This window comes from Notothenia coriiceps, unplaced genomic scaffold, assembly GCF_000735185.1.
Source record: "Notothenia coriiceps isolate Sejong01 unplaced genomic scaffold, NC01 NC01_scaffold00003304, whole genome shotgun sequence".
NCBI classification, from domain to species: Eukaryota; Metazoa; Chordata; class Actinopteri; order Perciformes; family Nototheniidae; genus Notothenia; species Notothenia coriiceps.
The window spans coordinates 13,621-36,291 of NW_011336005.1; the positions used below are offsets into that span (position 1 = coordinate 13,621).

A 22,671-nucleotide genomic window follows, 5' to 3' on the forward strand; every position below is an offset into this window, starting at 1 on the left:
GTCAAGGCAAAGAGATTCTGCGATATGGATGCAACCATTCGTGATGGGGGGAGGGGGGGTGTGCACCAACAAGTTTCTTTTTCAAATTTGACATTCTGCAGTTTGACACCGATTTTGGATTGTTTTGAATTTGTTTTGATCTTAAAACGATATTAATAATAATTATCCAATAAATCATCAGTTGGTATTTTTTGACTGGGGTGGCAGGTGGGGTGGCAGACCCCTTTTCAGGGGTGGCGGCTGCCACCCCATGCCACCCTGGTAGTTTCGCCACTGGATAGGTCACCTTTAACAGAGAGATATGCAAAATACACCGCATAGTACGACACAAAGCTCCGCTGTGGATTTTCGAAACAAAATACAGTAAAACTATGGTCGCAGGCCCAAGTTTAACTCTCTGAGGCCTGCATGGTCTGCCTACAAAACAAATAAAAAAACGTTTATGCAGCCCCAACCAAAGCGTTAGCCTCTGATCATCAACAGACTTCATGCAATGCTTCATCGGATGCATATATTAGATAATAATCTCTATCTCACACTCCTAACACATCTAAATCTACTTTCAGCATGGATAAATGTTCATAAAATACATCCATTTTTTGTTCTATATGTTTCTTGAAATCTTACACACATCGTTTTTCTAGAACAGATTACAAATCGCCTGAAAATGGGACAAACAAGTGGCAACATGCGTGACGAAGGTGTTGCACCCCCCCCCCCCGATGACAGGGGTCGCGGGCTGAAAAGTTTGGGAACTCCTGCTCTAAGGAACATCCTGGCAGTGTCGTTGTCTGTGTCATAATGACAGAGACAGATGCTGCTTTGGAAATTCATCCACAATTTCAATTTCACTCTAAACAACATTATCTACGAGATCAAACATGCCAACAACAACAACAACAACAACAACAAGTGTCTGTACACTATTACTACTGCACTCAGTAAACTGATATACAGTCATTTTAATCTGAGAGCCTGAGGAGCTCCAATATGAGAAACCCCATCATACGTTTACAATCCTGACTCTTACTCGGAGCTGATTCCAAGATATTTCAAATACTTTGGGCATTAAAGAACTTATGACACAACACAGGCATAACACAGTGGTGACCTTGGGAAAACATTAAGATGGTCAATTAAAAGCTTGTGTATTTGTATTTTATAGGGCTCCCTTTAAAGGAATAGGCCCACAGAAGTCAATGTCAGCATGTTTAACTGTCTGATTGTCCACTAGGGGGGCCTATAGCCTTGTCTCTGATTTCACGAATGAGTAGAGTAAAACAGTAATGAAGTTATACTGTTCTCTAAACAAACAATTTAGACAAATTGTACATACATACAGTACATACATACATACATTCATTCATAAATACATTCATACATACATACATACATACATACATACATACATACATACATACATACATTCATACAGACATATACATTAATACAGCACATACTAAGGCCAGACACGGTGATGACATTTTGTTGTTAGCTATTGGTAATGGTGTACTTTACCACTTTACCAGAGGCTGTACTGTACTGCCACAGTCAGGACGTACACTTCCAAGGACAGAGAATAGGGGGAGAATATCAGGAAGGAAACCATAGCAAGAGGGGAAAAGACCCCCCTCAATTTAATGGTCATTTGTTCACACAATGGTTTCAACTACTTGCTTTCATCATGTGAATTGTAATAAATCATGCAACAGTAATTGGGTTTAAAATGGAAACATATTATGTAGTATACTAAAATAACACACTTGTGTGTTTATATTTAGGGTCTACATTGACAGAGCAAATATTTGCTTGTGTTTGCATGTAGGTACAATGTATGCATTATTATAATAATAGAAGGCAACAACGTAAACCTCAGGAGCCCCTCCTCTCAACATTATACACACAAAAAATGTCCTCTTTATTGAACAACACATTTACAGACAGCAAAGAAGGTAAACTCATTATCAAATTACTTGTGTCTGAGAAGTAAAACAGAAATAATTAAGCAATGTCACAAGAGACAATAAATGTAATTGCTATATTGTAAATCATAGTTTTTGCAATGTATCTATGCAATACTATTATTATAATAATAATAATTATAATTATTATTATTATTATAATAATAATTATAATAATTATAATAATAATAATTAGTATTATTAGACAGGATTACTTAAATTATATAATAATAATAATAATTATTATAATTATATAATTTAAGTAATCCTGTCCGCGAGAACTGAGGTGAATTCTCGCGATGACTTGACGTCGAGGGGAGTGTCAAATTCCAAGAGAGGAGAGGAGAGGGGAGCCAGAGAGAGGGGCGCAAGGGTGAGTTTGTAAACACTTTATTACCTTTTAAAATCACTATATATATGTGGACCGAACTAAACTATGTCAAAGTAGCCATCGACGCTTAAGTTCTTGGTGTTTTTTAAAGTTAAAGATACATGTCTGTTTAATTGTCAAACTGTGGTGGCAGCGCTTCATTCGGACCCACTGTCTCGCTTTGCACTCAAGTGTCAGTCCGCTAACCAACTAACTGTTAGCTTTTTTTTTGCTTTTGTGACTTTCACTGCCCTTAATGCCTTTAAAACATACCAGTTCACCTCAGATATATTTAAATAAGTTGTGATGTGTGTTAGTTGTCATCGTTGAAGCGGGTAGTAGCGCTGTTATTACACACTTTGGATGTGCTTTCGGCCTGTTGTTAACGCTAGCCACACCAGCTAGCCATTAGTTTTTCGTGGATACAAAAAGTTGATTTCGGGTTTCTAACCAATGAGATTCAGCTACACGATGTTATTGACAGCATCCAAAGCGTTGCGTGCGTTAGATACCGTTGACTGACATGCTTATAACCAATTAGTGAGGAGAAAAGGCGGTCTTGTTACGGGAAAAGGCAGGGCGAAGTGTGCCCGTATGTCGCCAGACATGAAGGCAAACTTTTTTCAAGTCAATCGGCTATGTCTGGAAGAAGGAACTAGAGCTTGCTGGACTTAGGGATTTCAGCAGAGATGCAAGAAATACTTAGATGTTGTAGAAGTAGAAGTACCAGAGTGTAAGTATACTCTGTAACAAGTAGGAGTCTTGCATTACAATCTGTACTTGGGTATTGGCATCAAAATATACTTTACTCATTATGCAGATTTTCTCAAATATAATATATGTTCTGATTATAGTTAATTAATTAAAGTGTTTATCAAATATAGTAAAGTTGCAGCTCATTTGAATTACTTTGTTCGCTGGTATCTTTTGAATTTCTTGATTATATTGTACATCATTATTTAAAATCTGCAAAGTCAATAAATGTATTGGAGTAAAAGTACACTATATACCTCTGATTTGTAACAGGGCAGAAGTACAAAGTAGCAAAACATTGAAATACTCAAAGTACAAGTCCCTCAAATTTGTAGTTAAGTGCAGTACTTGAGTAAATGCATTTAGTTACTTCACACCACTGGATTTCAGTTTGACATTGACCTCGTTCACATCCCTGCAAACTCACAAAACATATTTTCCTGTCTGTTTTTTGGCAGTAAAATGTGATGTGAATATAATCTGTGTCTGGGCAACAAGAGCCTCTAAAAAAGTCAAAGTCTCAAGTAATAATGATATCCATAGTATTGCAATTTGAGCTGTTGGACGCCCGAGGATCCGCATCCCCGTGCATGTCAACACCTTCATTAGGAATGTAGGTCAGGTTTTTGGCAGAGTTGTACCTCATTCCATCACATAAAGCTACACCCGAGAAAGCAGACGGTCCCACCAAACATCTTGACCCACTCTGAGTCATGATATATGGGATATCACTGCGATTGAAATGGTCTTTACAGCAACTAAAACACATTGTCACATCACACATATGGTGAATAAATGTAGTTTTTTTGTAATACAATTTTGTTGAACATGTATGCTTTTATTTACTTGTCTAAGCATTTGATTAAAATGTCAGTGATTTTAAGTATTTTCTATTATATTCCATTATTTGACTGACGATGCTGAAGAGCGTAATATTGCAAAAATGATTATCAGCCCCAGTGGCTTTGGAGGCTTTATTTGAGACACACGACATCAAGTGACTTGTTTTTTTGCTTTTCAATTTGTCTTCGTCATTGAACCAAAACCTCACGGCAAGTGTTTATAAAAATGACAGACGGTGAATAACCTTGGCACAGAGTTTTTGATTTAATTATAGAGAGCTGCCCATGCCATGTCCATCCCGTATTGTTTTCTAGCGCAGCATGGATTTGGCTTCTAGGCCTGGTTAGTTATGCACACATGGATATAGGATTTCATTTGTTCCATTGACCAAATCTCAGGTTCACTTTGCTTACATAAATACATATTGGCTGCTGCACCCGCCCAGCTACTGCCCAGATCTCCGGTCTCTAAAGCTCACAGCACACATTTACACGCCCTCACCTTTGATCCAGCAAATATCCCTGATCCTCCAATTGATCCATCGCTGACGGGCTTTCACTATTTCACTCCCTCCCTCCTCCCTCTGTGGGTTTCTTTTTTCTTTTTGTGGGGTCTCCCCTACCCTCTGGCAATTCAAGCCTCAGATTCCACAGTCATGGCTGCAGCGCGAGCTATTAATACAGTTTGTTTAGCCAGTTTCCTAGCAGGCTGCATCAAACACTGGATGGCTGTGGCTGATTATAGCCGGGACTCGTTCCCCTACACCTGCTGAGTCGGAGAAATCCAAGTTAACGGTGGGACTCTGGCAGCAGCTCAATGAGAGGGACAGGAATTTGGGAACTTTGACTGCTTCCATGTCACCTTGACTGAAAGGAGGCGAAAATAGGTGGGCTTGATATATCCATGCCTGTAATAAATATCAGTGATGTGCTCAGACTGATTGATTGTGTCTCACTGTTGAGATCTGGCATTTAACTTTGCGCAGTTAAACTTTACACTGTCAACTCATTACTTATATTATATTTATTCTCAGTAAGTGGCATTTGACAGACAAGGCAATAAATTAAGTTTAATTATTTTCTACGTTCATGTTAATTGAGCAGAGAATGACAGACAGTGCTGCAGTATGGGCAGATTTCCTTCTACAAAGATTGTCTTACATGAGGCAAGGCAATATATGCTAAAGAAAAGACCTCAACACATCTGTTTTAATCAGGTTAAGATATGGGTTGTGGCAGCTAAGAAAACAAATGGTATTTTTCCACATCTGAAATGTATGGTGGACTCCCCACAAAATCCCACTTTTAATGTTGGGGCCAGACAGCCAAGTTAATGTCTAGCATGTCTTTAGTAAGATGTAAACTCTGAAAATCTGTTCCCACTCCTCACGCCAGATGTGTCCATTTCCCCACACAGTCCACACCCTCGGTATAACGAGCTAGACGGAGTATCTCGTTTGCAGACACATCTCTGCCCAAATAGACTCAGTGGATTGGAAGCACTTTGTGAGGGCCTCTGGCACCAACCTGTTGCCTTTCTCCAGAGCATGGGAGGTCTGCAAGAAATCAGACTGCTCTGCTTTATCGGCCTTTTGATCTGGAAAGAGAGGGACAGGGCTTGTGCTTGCAAACATGAAGCAGACCCCTTCCCCTTCATAAAGACACGGGGCTGGGAGAAACAGTGGTTGGGCCTGTTGCAGGCTGGGCGTCATGGGAGAGCGTTGTATTCCAGCGCAGGGCTTCGGTAATCATGGGTTGGCTCAGGGGCAGCTGTCCTCGGCAGAGAGAGAAATGGAGGGAGGAAGGAGGAAAATATACTGACTTCAACACTGGGAAAACTTTCAGACATTTATGCCGGGCCAACATAATGAATAATGTGTCCCACTCAATAATGTTGGGCTACATACTCTAACCATGTTGTAGGTACAGCGTAGGTCAACACGGTCGCTAACTCAGTTATATAACAATAATAAACCTACATTGCTTTCCAAATTGTGAAATAGCTGAACATATTCAATTGGATAATGCTAGGGCAGCAACTAACACTTCATTTTCATTATCAATGATCTGCCAAATGTGTGAGTCTGTTCTTTCTTTCATGATGAATCTGGCTTTTTCAATTGTCTAACATAAAAGCAAGACATTCTTTTCAAGTCACTCATACGAGGACATTCACAATTATCCCGAAATAGAAACTCACCAAGATCACAAACTTATTGTAAGATTATTTTTGTTTTAATGAAGAGCTGCAATAAAAGCGTTTAATTGTCCCATCCGTAGGTAGTGTGGAATGATCAAAGCCATCCCTGATCATGACTGTGTTTGAAACCCTGTTGAGGGTTGCATTAGTCAGTCTGTTTATCGAAAGGTTTTTACACAGCAAGGTCCTCGATGCAGGTTGGTAGTTGCAGTAGTGTGAGTGCAGCGTTGTGTAATAGTCGCCTGCCAGACGGCACTCTGGGACCGTTGAGAGTGCTGAAACATTAATGTGCTTTTCTATGCCTACAACCAAACATCAAATTCCCTGATTTAAATGTTACTTATTTTTCTAAACTTCACAGTTTGTCTTCACATGGAGTGGTATTCAGCTGTGTTGGGAGTGGGGGGGGTTTCTGCTCTGTGGAAACAGCTGATAGGAGCAGCGAGCCTCCCACAGCTTTAGTGTATGTCACTTCAGCTTCAGACACAACAGGAGGAGAAACCAAACATAAGCATGTGCATATTTAACTCTTATAGCATTACCCAGGAAGAGAGGGAAGTAGCATCAGATGTTTAGTCCTGTGGAAAGCTGTGGAAGTGTTTCAGTCTCAACACTTGCATATTTATGCTCATGACGGTTTCAAAAGTCCTTATTGAGTGTTGCACTAGTCAGTTTGTTTATTGAATGGCTTGAAATGGCACCCCAATACAATCTTTCATATGTTTTACAGCACTTGGCTAGAAAAAGGAATTTATTATCTTCACTTGTCTCATTGCCGTTTTCAATGAATTTACTTTGTTAATCAGATATACTTAAAAAGCTAATAGCTTTGTCATTTTTATTTGTATTTATCGCAGCAGCCATCTAGTACAGGTAGATGTGGGAGGTGATTAATAATAATATTTATATTATAATTATAATAATAGATGTATGTTTGAATAGTTTAAAGGTGTTGTATTTCCCTTGGCTTTACATAATAATGTTTTTTCCAGACACTGTCACCTACCCATGATAACATTATCGTATCAAGGCACTTACAGTAATAGTGATATAACATTGTAGGTATTCAAGTATTGAATGATGGTATTATATCACTTATTTTTTGTCAGTCACATATCAATACAGAAAAAAGCAGGTTTGTTAGATTCAACCCAAACAACAAAGGTACAGTACACTGTCAGGTCCGTGCCAATGAGCCCATTTCAAGATATTCGTGCAAATGAGAGTTCACATAAAGTTGAGGGAAATGACCAAAGCAGAGATGTGTGTGCGTGAGAGAAACAGCTGATTTAGAGCGAGATTGAACGAGGGGTACAGAGGGTTGGGAGGTGCTAGAGAGGTGAGGAGAGGGAGTGGTAATGGGAGAAGGAGGGATTGGCAGTGAGGGAAAATGATAAGGAAGCAGAGGGAGATGTCTTTGTGTAAACAGGAGCCGTCGCTCTCTCTCGTGTAAGCGGCTCCTTACTCGCAGACCAGAAGCCCCCCTATGTGAAGGAAGTATCACCAGGGAAACTTAGTCTCGCTGCCTCTGTGCCTGTTTTCCTCCTTTGCCAGGGTTATTTTTAAATCAGCATTCGGCTTCCTGCTCACACTAAAGACTACAAGCCACGGCATCCCGTTGTGTTGTTTTCTGGATTTGCCACTTCACAAATCAAGAAAGAAAAAGGCAGCAATGTTCTCCTCTTCTCCTCTTCCACAGTTACATTGCAAGCTCTTCGCAAAAATGGGGGACGACCGACCTTTTGTGTGCAACGCTCATGGCTGTGGACAGGTAAGCTTTCTGCCTGTTTTTTTCTAGCTATCAGATAAGTGCATGTATGTGTGGTGTGGGTTATTTATGCTTTGTTTAAGTACTCTCGAGTACTCGTTATGATTGAATGTATCAAGTTAGTTATTTGAATAGAATAAAGCTTCATATATACAACTTTAAAAACTATAGCTATTTTCACTTTTGTTTCATAGCCAGAGTGATTTTGGCAACAATCTTAATGATCATCACACAGATAGTTAACATGCTGTCTTGTGAGACAGTCTCGTTCAGCCGTGACTCAGTGGAGGCTCCAGTGAGTAATCAGAGCGCAGTTATTGTTTCAACCTGTCACTGTTGACTTTCAACGCCTGCAGACACAGGTTAGAGCCACGGCAGTGACTCAGCTGAGTGCCAATAGTTCTCTCACATGCCAGTAACGTGGTGCACGGTTGGGGCTTGGCCCGATATCACAGCAAATAAAAAAATAGTGTTCTAAGACTCATGATTATTCAACACAGGAAACATCATGTCTGATGCTGAATAAGCTGTCTGATCCTGTGTTCTGTTGGGTGTGATACCCTTAGCTAGTGATTGATTATCTCTCCTGGAGTCTGGAGCAAGAAAGTGTTTATGTGGTTCAGAAACATTTGTGATTCGTGAGCCGTCTTCCTGTGATCAGGAGGATCATGGGATTTGCGGTCTGAGCAGACATGTAATGCAGTTAAACATGCAGATGTTGGATAAATAAATGAAGATCAGTTTGCTTATTTTCATTTCAGAAAATTATGGACACCTAGGGACCCCACCCATGGACATGTTTACCTTCCTTTTGATGTCTTTCTTTGATTTGTAGATTATTCATTTAGTAGTCAGTTAAAACAACAGAATCATGTGGAAGCTTTCCGAGGCCTAGTGAAGATAACTGTGCTATAAATGTCACTGTGAACATGTTTGCAACAGCTACTTCATCATTTATGTTGAGTCATGTTCCTGTCAATGTGAGAAATGTGAATCTAATAGAAATGTTAATCTCATAGTCTCTTTTTTTAACTCTGTATTGGTCTCGGTCAACTCCCACCAGTAATATCTTTAGCTTCCAAGTTCTTTAATATCATAAAAGCAACAATTATAGTAAAGCAGTCGTTGGCAATAAAACATTTTTGGATCTCAGGCTTCCTCGAAGTATAAAGAGAAGGGCAAAATAATGCAAGTCATATCAAAATGTGTATCTTAGACATCAAATAAAGCAAGTTTAAAAAAAAAAGGCTAAAACATACATAAATAAAACGTCAAACATATCCTTATCCTTCATTTTAGTAGTATTTTAATTGGATAAATGTCACGTTAACAGGACGTTGGTAGAGTATATGCATCTCGCTCTGTAGCTGCTAAATGTCCACCATGTTCAGGAGCTAGTGTTGGTTTGTAAACCGCATGTCTGCAGTTAATTGATTTATATAAAAACAATCCTGACAAATAGCATTTGTTTCGATCCAAGGGTAATGTAAAAATATTGATACGTGTGGGTTCAATACAAAGCCTTAGATAATATATCAGCTTAAGAACCATACAACTTGTTATGAAGGTCAGACATGCGCTGCATTTATATCAATCATCTTTCACTATATTTATTTATGTACATTTAGACACAGAACATCCTTTATGTTACGAGCACCTTATGTCTAAATGCCGTTTTACCTCTGCCCTTTACAAGCAACAGCTGTCTACCAGGAAAGGCTGAATCATGCCCATAATAGAACCAGGATGATTGACTCTTGGCTTGGCCCGGGGTTTTCCTTTTACCAAGTCAACAACAACAACAACAACAACAACAACAACAGTGGCACCCTATTTTGCGATGCCCAGCATTAACTGTGTGGACTGGGGAGTAATCCTATCTGCCAGTGTCTCATACAGGGAGATCAGTCAGAGATAGTTTCCTCCAGTCGCCCTGTTCAGAGGAAAGAGACATGTAGTTGTACTGGTGATGCTGCCTGGTAGGGCTAAAAATAAGCCCCCTGACACTTGACTGTGTTTCCACTTCGCTCTCTCTCGAATGAAATCGCAACGGCAACGCAGCCCCCAAAAATAGGCTGCAGCGACTGGTGAATAGGCCAGCACCAGAGCCAGGATTATCCCTCCTACGTCTCTGACTGATTCACCTCGCCACTTGTCAAAAGAAGAAGTGCTGTGTCTCAGACAATGGTGCTCTATCTAAAAGTCTGATATGCCAGTGGCCGACCTCCTGTAGCTTCCACTTGCATATTTTGTTGTCAACTTGTTTGCCCTTGCTATTTTCCCATGCTTATCATCATTTTTCTACAATATGTTGCCATTCTCAACCATTGCTCCAGCCCTACATTTGTGTGATGTTCAAACCATCAACACAAGCCCTTTTCCTTTTTCTAAATAACGCTAGTTTGTGTAATGATATTTCAGCCTATGTGCTGCGGCTATAATGGACCCATTTAGGGCGATTAGACATGAGGACTAGTACACCACACATACAGTGCTCTGCATGGTCTGTCTCAATATGTACAGTAAGCTACATGCTGCATGCCTTGGTCAACATCTCCAAGAGACTATTTCCTAAAGTCAACAGAACAAGTAGACAATTAAGTACGCTACTTCATACAATGTACTTACTTTTCCTCTTTGTTCCTTGCTTACTTGTTCCAGAGGTTTACCAATGAGGACCACTTGGCTGTACACAAACACAAGCATGAGATGACTCTGAAATTTGGACCAGCCAGGACTGACTCTGTCATTATTGCAGGTACTGTTTTCATTTGATACTATATAAAAGCATTGCTATTGTTAAATATATGTTCCATGCATTCAGATACAGACCGTTTTAATAGGGTTCTATTGGATAGTTTGAAGCTTTAAAACTTCCTTCATGTTGACATTCAAATTATAAATCTACATTTAAATGCTGCACAGCTTTTTAAATCTGGTTTGAATATTATATTCCTTTACATTTGCAGATACAAATAAGGCTACACTTATATAGTTATTTTAAACCATATTTATTGTGTATTTGAGCCTTTGAAAAAACACATTTTAAAGATGTCAATCCAATGAATATTACAAAAATAACCCTACTGTTTAGCATACCTCTGATTATCATACGTAGGGGTTTCTACAGTATATGTAATGCTAAGTGTTAGCTAAGTGTGAACACATTATCTCTTTGCATTCCTCTTCTCCAGACCAGACTCCGACTCCCACCCGCTTCCTAAAGAACTGCGAGGAGGTCGGTCTGTTTAACGAGCTGGACAACTCCTTCAATCACGACGATGATGAAAAGAGAGCAAAGAACTCTGTAAGAGAAGCTTGGGGTCAATGACTTTTTTCACCTGTACGTGTGTTTGTGTCTTTTATGTATTACATACAACTATGGAACTTCCTACAAGACTCCCACATAATGAAAAGTTACTTTTGACTTCCTTTTCTCTAACCTCAATGAGTTGATGATGTCTCGCTTTGTATGTGTGTCATAATAATTCAAACTGTTGCTACAGCTTCCTCCAATTAATGTATTTAAATGGGATTTTATTTCACTTATAACTCCAGCAGTTTTTATTCTGTTTGTGTGATAAATACCAGCTTCCTCTTTTAATGTGCTGTAGTCCGGGAGTCTCTTCTATAAGTCATGTGAACTCATCTCAATGACCTTTTTTGTTCAGCACCCTGCTCCTAACTCAGTGGCTGTGGACATGAGAATGCAGGCCTCATCAGAGGTGAAGGTGAAGGAAGAGGAACCTGTAGAGGTGGACTCCTCGCCGCCAAGCAGCCCCGACTCCTTCTCTGATGATTCAGACTACAGCATAGAGCCTCAGGTTAGAGCAAACACAATGGGAGGAGGGGGTTGTCAGTATAGTGTGTAGAGAGAAGGGCGGTTCCTTACATGATGTACTACTCTCCCAGGACACACCACCCAGGAGTTCAGCCCCCACCCCGACTATTATGCGTCCAGGTTCCCTCCCACTACACCTGGGCTTTGATGGCTTTCACCCCACCATGCCGTCTCCCACCTCCGTCATCACACAAACCCCGCCCTCCAATCGTACCCTGTGGTGAGTGCAGTTCTACATCCTTTCACTTCATCAGGAACGGGACCAAATAGGTGGATCACAATGAACAAACATATTGATCAAGGTGTAGTTCCATTCTCAGGATAACGTCCTCACATGAGCGAATTGAAAGAGCAGTTTAGCTTGCTGTACAATTATAGAAGTGAAAAATAGAGCCTTCAAAATACAGGAATTATCATGAATGAAAGAAAGACTCACACAATGTTGCTATTATTTTATTTCATCTCGAATTTTTTCATTGTTTGTTTGTTGGATTCCAGTATGTGTTCACGCCATTTAAAAACTTTGAAGCATATTATGATGTTTATCAAGATAATATGGTGAATTGCAATTTTAATTGAGATAATTTTCAAGCACAATTTACAGACAGTTGTTTCATGCACCATGTTTTTCACCAAAGCCTCACTCATTGTGCATTTAATCTGACATTAACTTATATGAAGAAAACAATTACATGTGATATACAATTCTGTGGGTTTTAAAAGCCTTTGTATGCACGACTTGGACGAGTACTGATGGATGTAAGTGTGGATGTTATGTTGAAATGGTTATGTTACAAACACTTTGTGGTATCAAATTGCAATCTAAACTTGACTTAACTTCCTGTTCCTGTGTGCCCGTGTAGTTCGCCGACCAGCCACTACCCCATGATGATGCTTCCCTCTGGTCAGGCCGTGCCTTTGCTCCCTGGTCCAATGCACATACCTTCTGTCATTAACGTAAGGCCAACCATCAGTCTAGATATGTTCATATTATAGCTAAGAAGTTAGTTCAAGTTGTTAACACATTTTTCTTTGCACATCTTTTCTGGTCTGCAGCTGGCCCGCCCCATGTGCATGGTACCCAACATTCCTGGGATGCCCGGCCCCCCTCTGGGAGGCAGCAGCAGTGGCTCTAACTCCCCCTCTGGCTACAGCATCCACTCAGAGGCCAAGATGGTCAGCACTCGATAAGCTCTCTATTTTTATATTTCTTTATCTGTTCTTTTTGTCTCCATCTTCACCCTGCAGCCTTCCTTCTGCACTGGCTCACTTGGATCATCATATGACTATTACTGCCGTTCCTTGTTTATTTAACCCTTCCAGCACAACACAATCTGTTCTGATTCTGAAAGTAATGCAGAGCTCTGTGTTTCAACAGTATTTACGATAAGACTAAGTGAGTGTGGTCTCAGTGTAAAGTAGCTCCTTTGGTGGTATCTGCCATTTGTACACCGGATGCGCCTTCAATCAATTCAAGTGTAATGTAATTGTGTTTGGGCTGTAAGGAGTAGTTTAAGCTTCCATCCTACTGTTATATTCACTATTTTTGAAACCCCGGTGTTTCTTCAAAGTGGTAGATAAAGATGAGATAAATATTTCAGTGGTGGCTACAGTATGTAGAATTACTTCTGTGATCCAAACATTTCTAACAACTCCAGTCGTTTCCAAAATTCAAGACATTATCACTGCGGTCATCGCCAACAACAAACTCTCCTCCAATCTAATCAATTAAGACTAACCCATTTAATATAACTTAATGAACACTTTATTTTAAGGGTGATAACATCATAAAACTAAATAGCAGCCTAATGTTGCTTAACTCCCTCACCGAGAATGAAATACAGGGACTGAAGAAACTAACAATTTGATGGAACAACACTCGGAAATATATGATCAGAGCTTATAAGACATTACACAAATATACATGCGTACTGGAATAATTACAAATCATAATGAACCCAAAATCGACCATATAATGATTGTCTAAATGCTTTGTGCCTTCCCTGCCACGATCAGATGTTCTCTAAATCATTACTTGCTACTAAGTTAAGAAGCCATATCACAAAGCAACATCTTCTGAAAATTGTTCAGGGAACATATAACCTTATTTGGCTTTTAGCTACAAAGCCTCCAGAGCTGAACCCAGAACAAAAGGGTGGAGACAGAACAGGATGTCACATGAAATGCTGCTAATGAAAAAGAGCTGTAACTGTGTGTCACTGTCAGGTCAGCAGCAAGGGCGCAGATGTATGCACAATAAGAGCTCCTTTGTAACAATACATGCCCAAAGAATAGTCTTTTTCTTTAAAAATGTTATAAAACCACCAGAGATGTAGCATAAAAACAGATGTATTGCATGTCGGTTGTGTCACTGAGCTGCAGGTGTGCTTGTTATTGATCAAACTGTCTTCTTACAGCGTCTGAAGGCTGCCCTGTCACAGCACAGCCCCTTAGGGTACAGCATGGGGGCCATGTCCATGGGAGGCAGCCCCATGGCCCCTCAGAGGGCGGAGCACAGCCAGCTGCTGGTCCAACATCCAGACGCTCCATCACCTGCACAGCCTCAGGTACACGCTGCCGTCTAATGTCCAGGACCCTACTGTAACGTGGCCTTCACGTTGTTCTTACCTGTGGTCTTATAACAATGAATCACATTGTCTTCGTAAAGAGAAAGCTACAGTGCCAGTTGATCCAGCCCAATAAGGGCATGAGACTGCAGGGCCGTGTGCACACACAGAAACCTAAAAGAAAACATTAAAGCATTAACGCAAGAATCTGCAAACTGAAGTATAAAGAGGATGGAGGTACAAAGAAAACTTGTGAAGTCCCTTCTGCAGGAAGTGAATGCCAATAGAGCGGTTATATTTAGAAGCGTCACTCAGAAGAGGATGTAAAGCAACACAAGACAATCATTGTTGTTGTGTTTAATTATATGCAAAAACCCTTTGTAACAATATTGAAAATAATTCTGAAAAGACTGCTATGAATGAAAAATAATCTTGTAATTTTAAACTTTGATGATATAAGATCACCATGGTAAAGATGATGAAAACGTAGTCTCTTAATACTTCTGCTCAAACCTTTGAGCGGTGTACTTATAATCCGTTCTTCGGTAAAGAACAAATGAGAAATAAGAAAAACGTTAGAGGATATCTTGAATCGTCTCAAAGAGTGGATTTGATGAACTTCCTTAAGACTTGTTGATCTGTTAGATTTGGAAATATGTAAGTAACTGAGCTTGTGCCTTTTGGATGAACGACATATCACCTTTTTGACTTAGAGAAAATGCGGCTGTACTTCTTAGTAATGAGATGACTACAATGTTCTCTGACCAAAATAATGAAACTATGACTCAAACTTCCCTTTTTCTTTCTCGTCTGTCTTCCTCTCCCCTGTTTCTCTGCTTCCTCCTCACCCCGTGCCCTGTCCTCCCTGCAGGTATCTCCAGCGCAGCCTACAGGTGGGCGTCGGCGGCGGACGGGAGAAGACGACCCCGACGAGCGAAGGCAGCGCTTCCTCGAGAGGAATCGGGCCGCGGCATCGCGCTGCAGACAGAAACGCAAAATGTGGGTCAGCTCTCTGGAGAAGAAGGCCGAGGAGCTCTGCAACATGAACGTCTCACTGTCGGTGAGTGGGCCTGCAGTGGGCGGGGCAGGGGGGGGGGTGAGGCCTGCGGGAGGCCTGCGGGAGGCCTGCGGGAGGCCTGCGGGAGGCCTGCGTTGCACAGACACCCTCACTGGTCGATAGACAGGCTTTCATCTAGTGGTGGAACTTTGAGATCAGTTTCAGGTGGGAAAGGGTCCTTTTACAAATGTTTGAAGTTACAGCAATTTAAAGTTTGTGACTTTTCACAGCTTCCCTCACATCTTTGTTGTGTTGTTCTGTGGGTTTAGGTCAGCTTTCAAACTCAATGACCACTTCTGCTTTGCCAGGTGTACTGGAAATGGTCTTTCTGATTTCAATTCAATTTATGTTGTCTTACTATATTATGCATCCTCGATGAGTCATTGAAAAGTGTTGTAAGACATTATTTTCTGAACCCACAGAACGAAGTGTCCATGTTGCGAAACGAGGTGGCTCACTTGAAGCAGCTGCTGCTGGCCCACAAAGACTGTCCTGTGACGAATCTACAGAAGAAGACCGCCTACTTAGGTGAACCTTTTTAAATTGTTACTCGCCTGGTTTCCTCTTATCTCTATTTTTCTCGTTCATAATCATTATTACAGAGTCATTCTGGGGTCACATGCTAGTTAAAAAACTCATTGTACATTATGTGAACAGAACCGTGTCTTCGGATTGGACCACAAACAAAGTAGACCTACGAGTACCTTACTGTACACTGGCATTTTCTCTGCTGTTGTATAACTATAATATTCCTCATGAGACTCATTAGGATTATGTGGTACTGACTAGTGCGTTTATAGTGGCCTTATGGTATATGCTACATTATGTTTCTGTAATATTCCTACAGGGAGTTATATCCATTATTGCAATGTAGGTAGATTATAATGATTACATTTTTCACATATGCTGCATATTTATATTCTATGTTGTAAATATTAACTTAGGAGTCTTTGTTTTTGGTACATAGAACCCATGCTGTAATCTTTATGTATTCATTAATTGACCTGTTATTTATTTACTATTTTATTGTTTTGTTTAATAACAGGGGTTGATGTCCTTCCCTTTGGTGGTGGAAGACAAAGTCACTCCCCTATTAAAGTAAATGTCCCAGAACTATACTATATATACTGTACATATATATATATATATATATATATATATATGTGGGGATACTGTTAATGACCTGCTAGACAACCAAATAATGTCCATAGATCTTTTAGTATGGCTGGTAGGGAGTGTATTCAAAATTAAAAGTGAAATGCATTTGCTTGTTTAAGTATAAATCTGTACGTGTCATTATCTATTTATTCCTGTTTAGCTGTGGAAGAGAGCATGAAAGACATCTCGGAGCCGACGGGGTCCCCTGCCCCGGTGATCCAGCACAGCTCCCTGGCACACAGCCCCTCCGCAGGGCACAACGGTCTGAGCAGGGCAGCAGCGGAGGCCATGGCCATGTCCGTGCTGGCAGGGATGGGCCAGCACCAGAGGTCTGAGAGCGGACCCTCTCACATTATCATGGCTGCACAGTCTCAGTCGGCTGCCAGATGATGAGCGATGCCGCCACGGCCCAGACTTGGCTCACACTCGTCACCCAGGGGTAGGAAAGAGCAGCGGACACCCCCCCCCCCCCCCCCCCACCCCCCCAACTTCCCCCGAAGGCCAAGTTTCTCCTCGCCCCCGCGGCTGCCTCCTCCGCTCTCTGACCCTCCTGTGGAGCCGTCACGCTGCGGCCTGGAGCTCAGCAACAGCCTTCTGGGAATGGACTGAGACCTTTTTGAGAGAGCTTCCCGTTCACTTTGCCATAGACTACAGGGGCTGGACTCCAAACTTCATCCTCCCCTCCCCTCCTCTGTGCTTCCCCCCCCTTCATCTCTCCTTCCCCCCTCAGTTTAAATGACCTCTTCACTGGACTGTAGGACTGCATCGCTCTGAGTGTCGTAATGAACTCTCCACACGGACACAGATTCTAGCACACAGGTGTTGCACAAACCTCGTCGATCAAATCAGATACCAAACAACACGCAGGGCTTTACACTGTTTTCAGCAGGGAATTGTGCCTCACACACACCCACACGCCATCACAGCACACATCCTCCAAAGATGCAGTAGCTGTCTAGACGTCAGTGACTCAGATCTGACGTTAAACCTTTTGTACACGGTTCCACATCAAGGTGATCTCAACATGGACCCAAAAACCTTACCTCAATTACTCCCCTTTATTAGAAAATTCATAAACGGTGTGCGTGATTAGCTCTGTGTGTATATATTGATGTACTTAGCAGTTTGCCTACTCCTGATCTGATTCATTAATAGCTGGATTGTTAGCATGTGAATTTTTTCTATAGTGTGTTCTTGATACAGCTATGTGCAGCTATACTTTTTAACCAATTGGCACATCCTCCCAGATAAGTCCAAAACTAGTTGGATTGACAGAGTATGATCTTTACATCTGTTCTAACCTGAAGGGATAAGCCCCTCCTCCTCCTCCTCCTCCTCCTCCTCCTTTCCTCTTCAACAGTTCTTCTGGTTACTGGTTTTCTAAGTGGACGCCTTTTCCATTTGATATGAGGTATTCTAGTGGCTGTGTTTCTCGGTGTGTGGGCCCTGGACTTACTGTAACTGTTATTTTCACACTTCTCAGGATGGTTGCACATCCTTGCTGCTCGTTGGAAGTGCGATGAACCCCTTAATCTCTCTGCTCTTTACCAAACCTAAACCAAGCCATAATGACTACAAATCAGATGTCTGAATCTCCAAAGACCACCCTGTGTACGTGTGTTAGGGGGCAGGAAGTAAATAGCCTGACTGTTATGTTGTATTCAGAGCTCACAGTCTCTGCAGTATATCACTGCCTTTTACTTGCACTTACACTCTCACACAAAATGTCTGATCATTTTTTGCCTTAAAACCACATTGGTGCCTCCCATACCACCCCCNNNNCCCTCCCTAGAACAGATTTGCTCCTGAGCCATACAACAATATATATCTTCTTAACTTCATCAAATGAAAAACAACTAATAAGGAACCAAAAATCCCTTATTTAGGATTATTTAAAACCTTTAAAAGAAGTGACAACTCTCTTCCAGTGACACAAATGATCCAGTACTTGTCTGTCATCTGGTGGAGAGACTCAGATAAGACATCCAAGCTTCGAGGGAAGAACACTTTTGGATATCTTGTGACTGAACATTTCTTTAGAAATCCCACTAAGATATATTTTACATAAACTCCTAAACAAGCGGTTTTCTTTTCATGTTGTCTTCCTGCATATTGTTCTTTTATCTGATATGATCAATCGTATATTTGAAAGATGTGATATTTCAAAAACCTGTCCATCAACATAAGGGCATGTCTTTATGCACTAAGATAATGCAAGTTTCCTAGTTTTTATATCCATTTAAAATTCTCTTGGTCTTTTCCAGAGATATCAGATGTTCAGAGTCTCCTCTCTGTAATGTATACGTTAATGGGAATTTGCTCTGCAACTTTAAACGTTTTCACCTTTGACTGAACCTCTTGTCCTACAGTCCCAATGGCGACCCCGGCATTTTGTTGTACTTCAGAGCTGGCGCTATATTTGGCTGGCAGTCGCTTATAGACGATTGTTCGTATGAAATGAAAAGTCAAACTATATTTAGCTTTCATGTTTTCATATCATTCATGTCATTGGCACCTTTTTCTGTCAGTTTTTGTTTTCTTTTGTGTCTTTTTTTCAGCACAATACAACCTTTGTCATTATGCTTCTGATTGTACTGATGAATATAGAAACAAATTTCCTTAAAACACATTTATTTTTTGTTCGAGAAATGTCAGTCCTTTTTCAAAAAGCGATTTGGATCTTCTTTGTTATATCTTAAAAGATAAATTTGGTCGTGTCTTTCTAACTTATTTTTCTAATTGGTCAACTAACAAACGCCATTACAGTCTCTGGCATATTAAAGTTACCTAGGATGGTTGTGAAAAGAGCATTTAAGGAAAGATGCAACAATGTGAAAGTTGCACATAGCATACTCATGTTTGTTCACACTCCCATCGTTGGACTGATGATTTCGGAAATTGTCCTTGTACATATCTGTACTATATGAATATATTTACTTTTCCATGCATGTCCAAGTGGAATACTATGAACACTTACAGTGCTGCAGTTTTAATTAAAGAAACTACATGTTAATGAACAGTTATACAGTCTGGGTTGTTTGTTTGTTTTCAGTGTATTTCACAGTGACTGAAATAGTTTGGGGAAAAAGCGCTGTCCTTTTACAAAACAACTGGAGACTGAAGTCATTTTCTGTTAACCGCACAAGTCAGTGTATTTGAATACAAGAGAATATAGTTTATGAAAGGACATTGTACCGTCTGCTTTTTTACTAGTAGAGAGTAACTCACTACTCTGGTTCCCTTAAATGGTTTCTACTTTTTACATTCTTTCTTTCTTTCAAAGCATATTTTTAGCTGCTATTGAGGAAACTGAGGTCATCTACTCAGTTGTTAACTGTGACTTTGCAATTAGCAACTTAGGGTTATAGTGTACAGTTAAAAACATACACATTGTGAATATCTTGTACTTTTCCTAGCATTTTTCCTCGCATTTTTTAAATAGGGATTCATTTTGAGATACTTTTCAGATCAAGACATAATGACTTACAGTCTTTTCTTTCATCAAAAGGCTTTGCATTCTTCTCATTTATTTTACTGGCACGAATGGGCTTCCATAACATTTGAACCAAAATAGAAACAAGTAAATTATGTGCTATCTAGGATTGAATTCTAATTTTGTGTGGAGAGGCTTGGAAACAGCAGGTTTACCATCATATTGGAACATAACATCTACAGAAATTATTTGAACATTTCACTTTAAAAGAAATGACATTTCTTGAGGAGGTGTGCTGTGTATGTAGAGGCTGGAATCATGAGTAGAGCCTTTCTAAGACTCATTGCTACATGCCTGCTTTTAATTTGATGTTTTTAAACTGCACTCAAGTCATTTTGGAAAAGCACAGCAGTGACACATACGCCTGCAATTATGCTGTTATGTAAAGTTTGCTTTGAAGCTTGTTTTCCTTTAAAACAATGTCTATGTTTCTTATAAGGAAACCATCATTTGTACTTCTTGTAAGCAGCCCTTAATTGCACAGGGAGTGGTTGGGAGGGTATATTTATGTTTTATAATCTTTACAGTTATAACGCCACAGATGGATTTCTCAAGTATTCTTACATAAACTGAGGTGACATTTAAAATCAAGTACTTCATCTGAAATAGGACCAGGGTTGGATTTACTCTCTGTGGGTTAAGAATGCGTTGAGGTTTGTGATGATCAGTCACAGCTCTACAGTCTAAACATGTCATTTTCCTTTTATTGTATTCTGCCTTTAGCAACATAAACCAACCAAAACGTTTTTCAACTCCCATGCTGACATAAAATCCCCAGTTTTTATGTGCGTGAATGTATTTGTATGATCACTTGTGGAAGCAGTCAATCAAATTACCATACAGTGAACCTGGGATGTTTGGGGCCCCTTGGCAGTTGCACACTCACATTCTATTCCAGGTTTAAGTTTGATATTCTAGTACTTTTTCCACCTTTGCTTGCTCTGGCGTTAGCTTTTAAAATACTTATTCAAATTCAAAGGCTTTATTGTCAGATGCACAGATGCTACAGTGTAGAAATGTCAATAAAGATCCACCAACATTGCATTAAATATAAGTTTACTCTCCTGTTTATTGTTCTTAACACTTATTTTACACATACAAATTGTCAGTAATAATAATAATAAACAATAAAATATTTGGTCGAGGTTTGCGTAGTTTTTAAAGAAACATGACCTTTGACCAATTCCACATAAATATTTATAACATACAATAAAAACATACACAGATAAGGAAGAGAAATGGAAGAAAACAACAACAGTGTAAACATAGAAATGTCTAAATAACTGGGTATCTATACATTTTCTCCAAAATAAAGATCAAGCATCCTTCTGGCCTGGAGCAGTTCAAAGTCGATTAAGCATAACTAAAATTCCATCAGAGTTTTAAACCTACAGTAAAGTGTACCCCATGTTTGGCTCATTACCTGATGTAATATGATCTAAATATAAATATTCCTATATTTCTTATCTTTATAAATTGGAAGTTTACAAATAGCAAGACCTATTATTTTTTCTTTAGTAAATAAAAGAGATAAGATGATTTATGAAATATTTACCTATAAACTCTTTACCATCTGCAGTCCCTGTGCAGGAACACAACAACAAACAACAGAACAATCAGCACTAAAAACAGTGTTATTAGTCAAATGTGTACGTGTGTTTCTGCCAGTCAGACACAAGGGGGAGCAACAGTTTCGGTGTGTGTGTTTTCCGGGATGCAGTTGAATTAACGTACAGGCGAGGTAAAGGCAGTCACGTGACAGCGGCTCGCTGCCGTCAGTGAGTTTTTCCCATTATGGCGGAGGGGCCAGCCGCACGGATGGACTGTCTCTCCCACTCTGAGGCTTGTTTTGTGTCTTGAGGGAGGGCGTTTTATATTTTTAATTTTTCTACACTTTACCTTCCTCTTTGACTGCACTGCACTCTGTGTGTTTATCGGCGGAATGATGGCGGACCGCAGCGTGAATGTGTCCGCCCTGCCGAAAGAGGCTCGGGACCAGCTGGCGGAGTTGGACCTGGAGCTGTCTGAAGGTAAAGCAGGGTGGGGGGGCTGCCTGCCGGGTACGTGGGGGGATCCTTTAGCATTATTACAAGCTAGCTGTGTGTCTAAGGTGTCTGGGCTTACCAGCATCGATTAAACGGGTAATTTCCCAGTCTTTTGTTCCACTTTCCGTGTATAACACATTGAATGAGGGCTCACTGGAGCTAGCTTATTTGTGCTAATGAAGGATGTGGACACGCGAGCTAGCAGTTCTTGACAAGCAGCACGAGAGGGAAGAGAAAGGCTCCATCCATTTTTCCTCGTGCCTGCTATCTCAACCCGTATAGTGGTCAACATAGAGCTAAGCTGTCGATTCAAAGATATTTTCAATTGTCATGTCTCATCATTTTGCTGTGTGATTGAATGTCAAAGCCATAGCTGTGTGTGTGTGTGTGTGTGTGACTAGGGTGGCCAGAGGTATGGTCTGGCTATGCCAGACCATACCTCTGGCCACCCTAGTCACACACACACACACACACACAGCTATGGCTTTGACATTCAATCACACAGCAAAATGATGAGACATGACNAGCTCTGATAGCCAGACCATACCTCTGGCCACCCTAGTCACACACACACACACACACACACACACACACACACACACACACACACACACAC

At 40.5% G+C, this 22,671-nt stretch overlaps 1 protein-coding gene and 1 long non-coding RNA gene across 4 annotated transcripts in view; both read left to right on the top strand.

The window, feature by feature from the left end:
- Nucleotides 1-2,299: 2,299 nt before the first annotated feature.
- On the top strand, nucleotides 2,300-19,540 carry LOC104941241 (cyclic AMP-dependent transcription factor ATF-7-like). Of its 3 annotated transcripts, none has more exons than XM_010766309.1 (12): nucleotides 2,300-2,334; nucleotides 7,826-7,897; nucleotides 10,556-10,652; nucleotides 11,089-11,201; nucleotides 11,566-11,718; nucleotides 11,807-11,955; nucleotides 12,599-12,692; nucleotides 12,792-12,911; nucleotides 14,153-14,302; nucleotides 15,174-15,362; nucleotides 15,782-15,887; nucleotides 16,678-19,540. In XM_010766309.1, the coding sequence occupies exons 2-12, from the start codon at nucleotides 7,850-7,852 to the stop codon at nucleotides 16,905-16,907; spliced, it is 1,449 nt and encodes a 482-aa protein (XP_010764611.1). In that variant the 5' UTR covers nucleotides 2,300-2,334; nucleotides 7,826-7,849; the 3' UTR covers nucleotides 16,908-19,540. The 3 variants fall into 3 exon arrangements, with proteins under 3 accessions (XP_010764611.1, XP_010764613.1, XP_010764614.1); XM_010766311.1 differs by lacking the exon at nucleotides 2,300-2,334 and adding an exon at nucleotides 3,981-4,813; XM_010766312.1 differs by lacking the exon at nucleotides 2,300-2,334 and adding an exon at nucleotides 16,405-16,457 and having other exon boundaries at nucleotides 7,540-7,897; nucleotides 16,678-16,779.
- Nucleotides 19,541-21,789: 2,249 nt separating this feature from the next.
- The window catches only part of LOC104941242 (uncharacterized), a 10,249-nt gene continuing 9,367 nt past the window's right edge, over nucleotides 21,790-22,671 (top strand). The window contains exon 1 of the long non-coding RNA XR_797878.1: nucleotides 21,790-22,040. This is a non-coding gene — a long non-coding RNA (uncharacterized lncRNA). The remainder of the gene's footprint in view (nucleotides 22,041-22,671) is intronic.

What these genes read in the sequence shown, in the direction of transcription:
- LOC104941241 (XM_010766309.1), top strand. Translation starts at nt 7,850, where the DNA reads ATGGGGGACGACCGACCTTTTGTGTGCAACGCTCATGGCTGTGGACAG. An exon ending in ACGCTCATGGCTGTGGACAG is followed by an intron (nt 7,898 to 10,555) that starts GTAAGCTTTCTG and finishes TACTTGTTCCAG; the next exon opens with AGGTTTACCAATGAGGACCA. An exon ending in ACATACCTTCTGTCATTAAC is followed by an intron (nt 12,693 to 12,791) that starts GTAAGGCCAACC and finishes TCTGGTCTGCAG; the next exon opens with CTGGCCCGCCCCATGTGCAT.